We start from the raw sequence: 11,384 nt of genomic DNA, 5'->3' as shown, positions 1-11,384 counted from the left end.
ATATTGCATTTCATTTAATAGGAGAGGACGTTCGTGTCCTTTCTTCACATAATATTTTCCCTAAATATTGCATTTCATTTAATAGGAGAGGACGTTCGTGTCCTTTCTTCACATAATATTTTCCCTAAATATTGCATTTCATTTAATAGGAGAGGACGTTCGTGTCCTTTCTTCAAAACGCCTGTTTTTGTTTTGTTTTTGAGCATACATAACTGTGTTTTCCAGTATGGACGGAGGTAGGACTTTTATTTTCCCGTGTAGTGTTTCCGGGCTGTGGGGGAACGCTCTGTGTTTGCTGTACTGACGCTGCTGCATGTAAAATTAGCTGGCTGCAGCCAGTTAGGGCCACCCTCTCTCTCACACACACAGACACCCGGAGCCCACAGTGCAGTAAGTAACCTGTGCATTTATCTGATTTGGATCCGCAGAGAGGAACCCCGCTTCCTCCGATCGGAGGGGGACTCAAATCAGATGCCGTGGCTCTTCAAAACGCCTGCTGATACTAGTTGAATCTGGAGCGTCTCACAGCTGGATAACTAGCTGGCGTCTGACAGATGTGGTTCCTTATTATTCTGCTAGAAATGAGGAAGCTCTGGGTCTGATTGATTAGAAGAGGATTCGTGCTTGTTGTTCTTCCAGATGTTCTTGCAGCTCCAGCTGCAGTCCAGATCTGACTGGTCTATGTCAGGTTGGAAGTTGGCATCCGATTCGAAGCTTCCTGCACGGCACTTTGACTAAAGGGCAATTCTGCTAATTTAACCTCTCTGGTCTAGATGTAATCCACTCTAGTTCTAAATCTGAATTATTTAGAATGGTCAAATTTAACCTGAATTCATTTGGATTTCGGTTTATTATTGTTGGGCTATTTTGCATTCTTTAAATATTCTGTAAAACATTTATTTTTTTTAATTCAATTTGTGAAAACTCAAAAATGAGCAGTTTCCTGCTTTTTTGGTCTTCACGACTTTCCGTGGAGTTTATCTTTTACCATACAAGTTACAAAATACAGAGATCAAAACTATGCAGAGTTTGTAAAATAGTTTCTGATTTCATCAATCATTATTTGATTTGGCAATCATTATTTGACTTATGAAAACTCAACAAAAGAAATGTTACAACTGTCTGTGCCTAAAAAAGTTTATCTCAAATAAAGTCTAGCTTGAAAGGTACACCACCTGGACGTAGTTCTTCTGCACTAATGACAAATCCTATAAAGTACAGGTTGTGACACCTTCATTCAAATTGTAACGAGTCAAAGAAGTGTGATTTTACTTTCTTGTTTCTTAATCACATTTTGAGGTGTGCCATTTTAAAAGTACATCAGATCAAACCTTTTTCAGAATTACCTTTACAGTGATTGCAGATTCCGTAGCATGTAGTTTGGTGTTTGTAAAACTATTTTTCAATTTGAGAAAATTACTTATTTGTCTCAACACCATGTCACGATTGGTCCAAATTCAGATAAAGTTATTTTACACTGATGACCGATTCAATAAAGCAATATTTGTAATTTTAGTTTTTTTAAGACACATTTTGGTTTCACGTCATCTTATATTGAGTTCAGCTTACAAAATACAGCTTTTTAAGAGTTGTTCTATATTGTTGGATTCTATTAAATACTTTTGAAAACCTTCATGCCATTTGCATAAACTCCCTCTAGAAAACTGTGAGTTAATTGATCCTGAGACCACTTTGCAAAGTTTGAAAAGAGCTGCACCTCAGATCAGAAAATGACAAAAATTGTTTTACACATAACATATTCTATATAACAGTTCTTGGTTTAAAACAAAATCTTGCAAAAAACAATGGGGTTTTCATAAAATATAAAATAGGTTTCATAGACCCATGCAATTCAAGTTTAAATCAATCAATCAAGTGTATTTGTATAACATTTAAGCAACAGGGCAGTTCAAAGTGTTTCACATCAGAAAAACATAAAAACATCAGAAACACACAATAACGTCACCAATATGTAATATTTCTAACTATAGTGAGTTAAATGTACTCTGGACAGGTTGTATGTAGCGGAATAGCCCTTTAACGAAGAGCAGAATCCGACACTTCTAATCAGATGCCAACTTCAGCATCGTTGGGCATTGAGCGTATCCAACGTGTTTACCCTGCGATGACTGACAGAAAGCTGCGGCGTGTAAACAGTAGAAAGTCACTCTTCTAATGTCTCCTGTGATGCTGCTTGTGTTCATTATGTGATTAATGTATCTCGAGTTGCTGTGAATTTCAGGTTAATGTGTAGCCACGAAGGCTCCCTGCGATTGGCTGAGAGTGAGGGCAGAAGCAGCTCAGGGTCTGCAGATTAAAAGCCGACAGTGAACAAAGTTCAGTCCTCTCGTGTCACATTAATCTGTCTCTCTCAGCATCAGATTAATGCTATTAATATATTGATCAATGTCTGTACTACATTAAGTGAAGTGTTCCGCAACCGCTTGTCCAGAACACCGATTTAATGTTCTGAACCTTTAATTGAGTCGGCATGCCTTCTGCACAACACAGCACGGCACACAGAAGCAACTTTGTGAAGCAGTTAAATGCTTAAATCCTTGCAGCTGATTGTCATGATGCTGGATTCCTCCCCTCTTTCATCGCGCGTGTGGTCCAAATGATGTAATACCTCGCCGGGGTTTCATGCTGGTGCACAGAAAAAATAATTTTAATACACTAATACCCAGAAATGGTAGGGAAATATACCAAATCATTAGAACTTCGCTATTTTAACACTGGCACCACATGTCACTGAGAAACTTAACAACAAATATAAAACTAAAAACTGCTGACACTGCACTAACGGTGGTGATGAAATGCCTAAATTCACCCTGTCATTCACAACTTGCAAAGCAGCAAAGATGCATTTTGTTTTCCCGCAACTCTTGCTGCTTAGTTGGTTGCCAAATCGACAGGAAAACTCAGTCAAATAACTTCTATGGTGTTTTAAAACTGCTACTTTTCTTACTTCCTGCAGCAACTAGCTGTGTTGCAACGCTAGTACCAGCTAGTTTGCAGTGCAGTAACATCATCAGAATTACTCAGTGTCCTTGCTTACGAAGAGTTTGAAAGTTTTTCCTCGTCGCTTTGGCCCCACTCAGCATGCTAATGATTATAGCGACCTTTACTCAGAATAATGAGCGTACTCATTGCTTTGCACATCTATTATAATTGTCTTCTCTGACTTTTCTGCCTTATTTGCTTTCATATTGTGGTAGAACTTTTTCTTTAATAAAATGTAAAGTTACGTGACTAAAAGCACACTTTCTACACTCACAGGCTCTGGTTTGCAGATTTAAATCCTCCAATCCCTTTAAGACCTTTTGCAAACTGCTGTTGAGTTACAGTTTGAGATTTACCCTTTTGCTGCACTCATGGCCGGGTGCCTAACAATCCTTGTGCCAAGTCTGGTCATTGCCATGGCAACATTATACTGAACTGAAAGGAGCATTGTATCTCTCTAGTACTACTTGTCTGACTTCTTTCCCCTCAAATACAAGTCATTTGTACTGGAGGGACGCCCAGCACTCACTAACACCTTTCATCCTTTTACCATTTCTCTCTGTAAGATAAATATGGCAGCCGAGCTATCAACCTCCATAAACATCAAGGAGCCCCGGTGGGACCAGAGCACATTTGTTGGTCGAGCCAAACATTTCTTCACCGTCACAGACCCGAGGAACATCCTCCTGACCAACGAACAACTCTCACATGCACATTCAATCATCACTGACTACAGGTAAAGCAGTTCAGCAGGAACAGGGAGTGACTTTGGGAAGAGGGTTTTGCTCACACGTTCTCGATCTCGCAGAAAAGGCATCGTCTCGCCGGGTCTGACGGAAGACGAACTGTGGAGGGCCAAGTATGTTTTCGACTCGGCCTTTCATCCCGACACCGAGGAGAAGATGATTCTGATCGGCCGCATGTCGGCTCAGGTTCCCATGAACATGACCATCACTGGATGTATGATGACGTTTTATAAGTAAGATCTGCACACACACACCTCGTGACTTGGCGAACTTTGTTGGGACGTTTTCTGATCTGTTGCTTATCCAGTGCCTTGCAGAGCTATTCATACCACTTAATCTTTTCTTTTCCCGCATTTTGCTACATTACAAAACATTAGTGAACAAACGGCGTCATAAAGACCGAGGAATGCAGCAGACAGGTCAGAGATAAATAGAGAAGTTATACAACACCTAAGAAAGGACTGTTATGAATATTTTCTAAATATGAGAAGATTAAGGCAACACTTAAAATCTACCTTGAGGAGATCATTGATTAGAAAACCAGGCAATAGACCACCAGTCTACTGCCTAACCCACAACTCAGGTAGGATAATCAAGAGAAACATCCTCTATGCACTCTACAAATCCGACTTTCATGGAAGAGTGGCATGAAGAAAGCAATTCTTGACAGTAGGACAGAAATAGTGTTTTTTATAGTTTGCCACTAGCCAGGGTGGAGGTTGACCCTCAGACCAGGTAACGACCCTCAACATACATCCAGAGATGCCTTAGATCAAAGCATATTAATTGGTTAAGAATGGCCCAGTCAAAGTTTAGACCAAAATCCATTTGAGGTTCTGCTGCAAAACTTGACCAGATTCTCTTCTTTCACTCTGACTGAAAATGAAGTATTTTCAACAAAAAAATAAATAACAATGTTTTTTTAAGCTGGTAGAAACATAACCCAAAACACTTGCAAGTACATATAATAAGAAGAGCAGTTCATATCCAAAAGTATTAACCCAGAGAGGATCCTGCAATTTTCTAGTTCTAATTGATAAAATCCTAACACTTTATAACTATGTGCTTTTTTTCCCCCCCCTACTGATTCATCACATATAGTCCTGATACTATAATATGTTAAAAATGAACACTTTGCAAGGCACTATAAATCACCTTATAAAAAAAACATTGAATCCTGTTTGCAACAAGAACACCAGTGAGAGCTGATTTTATTTTTATTTTACTTGTGCTCTTCTCACAGGACAACTCCTGCCGTGCTGTTCTGGCAGTGGATCAATCAGTCCTTCAACGCAATAGTGAACTACACCAACAGGAGCGGCGACGCTCCGATCACAGTCAGGTAGGAGGCAGCAGTCGCAGCTCGGACTCGGACTCGGCCACGTACGGATTAACCCTTTAATTCCACCGCTCCTGTGCGGACCGCTTTGGTTTAATGCGGACTTTTCTGTTTGCAGTCAGCTTGGCACAGCTTATATCTCTGCTACCACAGGGGCAGTCGCCACCGCTCTAGGACTAAATGCCCTAACAAAGGTACCACTTCATCTAACCCCGTAACGCATCCCATTGTAATGGCAGCTCTTGTGTTGCCTCCTTGACGGACGTGCTGCTGTTTGACGGGGAAAGCTTCAAGTCCAGCCTCGGAGACGAAGCAGTCAGGTGACTCTGTCTCCTGTTTGTTGCTCTCCCGCAGCACGTGTCTCCGCTGATTGGACGGTTCGTGCCGTTTGCTGCTGTGGCGGCTGCTAACTGCATCAACATCCCGCTGATGAGACAAAGGTGAAGGAGGGGTGGTGAACGGGAATATGCTCACTTAGCCTTGTTGTCGTAGAACAGCGTCACTTCCAAGCCCCTGGTTGGGATGCACTCGATAAAGAAGAAGTGTGTGTCCCGATGAGGCTCGATTGTCAGATTAGCTTTTGAAGATGACAATGTCCCAGCAGGTATAACGCAAGCTCTAATTTCTGGAGTAAGACGCTTTTATTGGTCTGATGTAACTTTCTAATCTTACGTTTCATGTTTCCATGAGCTGGAAGCTGAAAATCACTACAAATAGCAGAAATTAATGCCTGGAAGCCTCAGTCTCTGTGGTATTCACCTGTATACGATGTTCAACTTGGTGAATTAAATTTGTGAATTTTCAGTAATACTCGTAATTTATTGAATATGACTACAGATACTAATGGAGATATGGTGGCCACAAAATACTACTTTTTGTTTAAAATCTCTAAGATTAAGATAATTTTCATGCCTTCTTTGCCATCCTCCTCACTGTGCGAATTTCGTCAGATTTATTTCTGACCAGACGGATATGAAATCAAAGTGTCTAGAAACTCTAATCAACTTGAGGATCATTTTCTATTGCAACGTTTAATGAAAGGTGCTGCATGAACGAAGCTTGACTGGTTGATTTGTCTTCAGAGAACTTCAACATGGGATTCCCATAACAGACGAAAATGACAACAGGTTAGGAGAGTCAACTAAAGCTGCTCAGCAGGCCATCTCTCAGGTCGTGGTCTCCAGGATCCTCATGGCTTCTCCGGGAATGGGTATGAGTCTCTCTGTTTGGTCAGACTTTATATTAATAATCTGAGTTGCACGCTCTGCGAAGTCACGCCTCGTATGTCTCTTTCCAGCCATCCCTCCGTTTTTAATGAATCACCTGGAAAAGAAGGCTTTCCTGAAGGTAAGCGTGAGCTGCACTCCTCAAGACAAAAAGCGGCGGTCCCATGAAGCTAGACAGTCAGTTGAAGTTGGCCCCCTCTCAGCCTCGACCCGACAGAGGAATGAAAAGAGCTGAGACCATACCGCTCTTGTATGGGAGTTCCCCGCCGCCTTTGTGTGCCTCGGTCATTTTTCTGCCTTGTCTTTTCAGAGGTTTCCATGGATGAGTGCACCCATTCAAGTCAGCCTGGTGGGATTCTGGTGAGTGGTCAGAGATGGCCCACCTGATAAGCTCTCATGAGAGTCCTCTCAAATATCAGCCTAATTTCTCGCAGCGGAGACATTTGATCACCATAATCCCAGGATTGAAGCGGCAATCTGAGACCTTCAGGTCACAGCGAAGGTGTTTAGAGGAAATGCTTTGTTTCCTCTTCTGAAAAATTATTCATCTGCTGCACACGTCTCTTCAGAGGTTCAAGTTAAAGCTGTTCTGATATGAAGATGGTCACTAGCAGCGCTCACTGCAGTATAACCAGTGAAAAAGAAGGTTGTTGAGGATTGTTATGGTAAAACATACTTAGTTTAGCTTCAGCTGTTCAAAGCACATTGTTCCAGAAGTCCTGCGGTTCATTCAGATGAAGTTTTGGAATCGTAAGTTGTGTTGCCGTGTTGTTGGTAAGACAAGGCTTTTGACTCAAAGAAGCTGTGGAGAATGTGCTAAGATGCCCACTGCGTTTTCCTCTTGAGAGTAATCTTTCTCACGTTAGAATAGTGGCAACTACTTTGCCTCATAAATCCTATGGAAGTAGCAACAGCATTCTTACATTTTTGAGTAGACTCAGTTGAATGTTTTGGACCAAATCGTCACTATAAGTCCTGATATGTAAATTCTTCAAACTGAAAGAGGGTGTACTTTCTTTTTTATCAGGACTCCGAGCGCAAATCTTTGTGCCCTATATGCTACACTTGTGTAACAGCTCACTCTGATAGCACAACCACATTTATTGTCTTTGCCGTTTCTTTCTCAGCCTGGTGTTTGCCACTCCTTTGTGCTGCGCATTGTTCCCTCAGAAGAGGTGAGTGAGTTTATAACTCTGCTCCGATAAGAACTCAACCTGAGCCACGTTAACTCTTCCCTCCACGTCCGATCCAGCTCCATGTCCGTCAGCCGCCTGGAGCCGGAGCTGCAGGAGAAAATCTGGGCCAGCCACCCGGGAGTGGAGCGGGTCTACTTCAACAAAGGGCTATGAGCGCGTGTCCAAACTCTGCCATAGGTCAGCTGTAGAGTCGGCCCTCACTGCTCTGACTACCATCCTCATTCAGTGTGCCAAAGTTAGGTTTTCTTGTCTTATTTCCAATGTTCACATCCACATCTGCGGTCTCCCTCTCACAGTCAGTCTCTGTTGAAAAATAAATAAATAAATAAATCAGGGCCAAATATTTGCTTTTATCAATGTGATTGTTTTTTTGTTTTTGTTTTTGATTTTTGCAAAAAGATTCTTGCACAGGGCTAGATGAAATGATTTAAAGGGGTAGTATTACGCCATTTCAAAGAATAAGAAAACAACTGTCACCTTAAGTTGTTTTATAAATGCTGTTTATATCCATCATGACTTAAAAAAAATAAATTGACATTACAACTTAATGCCTTGAAATTGGGCCTGTCTCTTTAAGAAGCTCCTGCTCTTGCTCCACCTTCAGGAAGTCGTTACAACATTTTTCCATTAGGCCTTTAACAACATTTCTTGCCAGAATTGCACAGCGAAGTAGGTCTTATGTTGAGCTCAGTAGATGCACAGTTCCACCAGGTGTTTTCTAATTGCTGCTGCTGCTAGTCTGAAGGGATGAGTGTGGGAGTCGTGGAGAAGGGGTGCTGTGTGATGCAGAAGCTCTGCTTGCAGACTGCAGCTGGAGGAGCTTTGTGGAAAAGACGTCACTCTGTGAGAGCAAGTGTTTTGTGCCTCTGTTCCTGAGATTAAAGGATTTCTCAAACATGCATGAAAGAATCAAGGCAACACTCAAAAGTATGTTGTTGAGAAGGGAATGACATTAGAACATGCCGACTTTACTTAGTACTGCCCCTTTAACGTTCCTCCCAGCGGGTTTGTTGTGACCTGTGTGAACTTGTTTGAAGTGAACATTTCTTCTGTGCAGTGTTTAGTTTTAGTTTGGTGACTTGTTGCTCGTTTGATCCCACGAATCACTGTACTTCAGGTTGGCAGACAGTTTTTAACCCGCTTACATTACAACTGGTTCAAAACACGCAGGATTTTTGCTCCTTTTTTTTTTTTTGCCAAATTGGTACTGATGCTTTTTTTAAAAAAATCTATCGACAATTGCAACCTCTTGACCTGAGTTCCTTTGGGAAAGTGATTGCGTTAAAACAAGCCTCTCGACATCTAATCGTGGATCTTAAGCTGATCCTCAAGGGATCTGCCCTGTAAAATGTGATGTAGCGACGGTTGCTGCCAGTGATGGGCCAACATGGTGCTATTTGATGTCTTAATAATCAGTGTTTATCATATTATTTATTCTGCTTACCAGACACACACGAACAAACCACTGCTCATGTGAAAATGCTGAAACAGATCTTTTGGTTCTACTCAGCCACATCCTAACATTTACTGAGAGTTGCATGATTTCTGTTGAACTTTTGCAAATCTGGGTACGTTTAACCATACAAAACAAATGTAGGCATAGAGGAGCAGACGGTCGCATAAACGTTTCCTCTCGTTGGCGCCACAAACTTTTGTGTGTCTCATTCTAAGTAGCGCATAATTGAGAAGTGGAAGAAAAGAAATGATGCATGGTTTTTAAAATTCTTTCGCACATAAAAATCTGAAGAGCTCAAGCTCACTCGGATTAGGTCGAGACATTTCTAAGCATCAATTTTCAAGTCTTGTCATAGATTCTCAGTTGGCTACAGGTCTGGACTTTGACTGGACCATTCCGACGCAGGACTGGGCTTTGATCCAAATCGTTTCCCTGCCGCTCTGGCTGAATGTTTAGACAGTGCTCTAGGAGATGTTTTCTAACTTAAAGTTTATTTAAACATCTCCAAAACTGGACTTGTCTGCTGGGATTTTGTTCTTTCTGATGGTGTTGGTAAACATTGGCACTGTATTTTGTAATTAAGTGACTCCTTCAGATTTTATTCAAGGGTATCGGAATAAAGAGGGCTAAATACAAACACATGGCTCTGTTTTTGGAGTTCTTGTTCATTAAAAATGTTCAAGGCCATGCATTGTTTTCCCTCCACTTTACGTTCATGTTCTACTTAGTGCTGCTCTATCAGAGTCAATAAAATATATATATTGAAGCTGATTGAAAACTAATGTGACTTTTCATACATGCATTTGGGAGTTTATACCTACTGCTTTCGGGTGTAAAACTGGAGAAAAGATGCATGAGAGAAGGAGTAATGAAATCTGAGATTTCTTTCCAAGACTTTGTGGACATTTTAACTCAACAGAGACACATTTTATCCTGCTGAGTCTGAGGAATGTGGAAACTGTGCAGCTACAGTCCCCTGCTCAGCGTTTTGTCTTTTGTTCAGACTAACGGATAAAACACCAACTCTACAGTTACTTGAGCTCGTAGTATATCTGAGTTTGAACCTCAATCAGATCAAGCAGTTTTCCCTCTGGTCTTGTAATTTATTTTTCTCTGAGCGTTTGGCCTCTCTCTTTTTTTTTCCCCCTCGCCCCAAAAATACTATTGTCATCAGTAAGCTATTCTCATACAATATTCATCGTTAAGCATTATTAAAATCAGGGATAAGAGACAAATAAAAGATGAACTTGACACCAGAAAACTTAACATGCAATATTTATCCAAACAAATCCAACTTTTGGACTTTAAAATAAACCTTTAACTATATTTCTGAGGACCGGGCATGCATGTGCTCCACTTACCACAGATGTTTACATTCCTGAATGACCGTCGATTCAGTCCTTGTGCAGCCCTTCCCCTTCATGGTGTTTTAATGTTTTCTGTGACCTTCCTCACGTAAGTTGTTGTTCACTTTAGACCTTGGGTGTTTTTAGGAGCTGTTCCTGGCTGATTTGAAGTGAAGGTTATTCTTGTCTTCAAGGTAACTGAATGTAGTCCCAGGTGTTAAAAGACATGTTGGTTTAGAAAAGCACAAACGAGCGACAAAATGCAGCACATTTTTAAAAACTTGTTCATCTTTGATTAGTGAATGACAAAGTTAAAAAAAAAAAAAAAAAATTTCTTTATTTGAAATGGATTAAAGCTGTATCTCATCAGATGGCTCTTTCTAAGTGTTGGAAGTTTAACCCTTAAATTTCAGCGTCACAACCAAAGTGATTCAAATGGACATGAGGGTAAAAAGTCATTTACTGTTTCATGTGACAAAAACCGTGATTGTTCTGCAGTAACATGGGGTGATGTGATGTTAACAGTATCTGGGTGAAATAAAGGTAATTTAATCTGTTTTGTGTCGTTTGTTCATTTTAAGCAGATGGCTTCACCTTTTGGTCACGGGCACAGGAGCGTAATAAAAATGCAGGAATCTGAAAAAGTTTATTTATTTCAGAAATTCTTTAAAAAAAAGAAAAGAAAATTCCACATTACACTCAGTGAGACATAAGAGTTTATTTCCATTTCTTTTAATTATTTCTTGCAGCTACTGAAAATGAAATTTATTTCCTGAAAGATGTATCTTTCAGAAAACCATTTAAGATGTTATGTTTTAATTACAGAAATGTTACATTATGATCATGTGTGACAATCAAGGTGAAGACTGACAAGATTAGCCATGAAAGGTGGATAGTAAAGAGGCTGGTTGGCCAAGCAGTAATTCCTGCTTAATAAGGGAAAGTTAGTGGATGGGACAAAACCTAGACCAAGCACTAGGTTTATACACATCCTGAACATAAAAGCTTTCAAACAAACTTTTTATTAGTCTGATGCAGTGGTGGAGAAAGTACTCAAAAAATGTACTTAAGT

At 40.6% G+C, this 11,384-nt stretch overlaps 1 protein-coding gene across 1 annotated transcript; it reads left to right on the top strand.

Annotated features, from left to right (window-relative positions):
* The first annotated feature begins 281 nt into the window (after positions 1-281).
* sfxn1 (sideroflexin 1) lies at positions 282-10,869 on the top strand. Its single transcript, XM_015045550.1, has 11 exons — positions 282-390; positions 3,570-3,739; positions 3,812-3,982; positions 4,993-5,091; positions 5,207-5,282; positions 5,443-5,528; positions 6,171-6,298; positions 6,386-6,435; positions 6,625-6,674; positions 7,442-7,489; positions 7,567-10,869. Exons 2-11 carry the CDS (start codon positions 3,576-3,578, stop codon positions 7,661-7,663), a joined length of 969 nt encoding a protein of 322 aa, XP_014901036.1. The 5' UTR covers positions 282-390; positions 3,570-3,575; the 3' UTR covers positions 7,664-10,869.
* Positions 10,870-11,384: the final 515 nt, after the last annotated feature.

This window comes from Poecilia latipinna, unplaced genomic scaffold (assembly GCF_001443285.1).
Source record: "Poecilia latipinna isolate Pla-1442-1.1 unplaced genomic scaffold, P_latipinna-1.0 Scaffold731, whole genome shotgun sequence".
In the NCBI taxonomy this organism is placed as follows: domain Eukaryota; kingdom Metazoa; phylum Chordata; class Actinopteri; order Cyprinodontiformes; family Poeciliidae; genus Poecilia; species Poecilia latipinna.
The sequence above is the reverse complement of the archived record's forward strand: the minus strand, read 5'-3'. Positions and strand labels throughout refer to the sequence as shown.

Bases quoted from the DNA above. Each gene is read 5' to 3' on its own strand.
- sfxn1 (XM_015045550.1), top strand. From the start codon at position 3,576: ATGGCAGCCGAGCTATCAACCTCCATAAACATCAAGGAGCCCCGGTGG. The intron at 5,529-6,170 runs GTGAAGGAGGGG...ATTTGTCTTCAG, and splicing joins ATCCCGCTGATGAGACAAAG to AGAACTTCAACATGGGATTC. The intron at 6,436-6,624 runs GTAAGCGTGAGC...TTGTCTTTTCAG, and splicing joins AAAAGAAGGCTTTCCTGAAG to AGGTTTCCATGGATGAGTGC.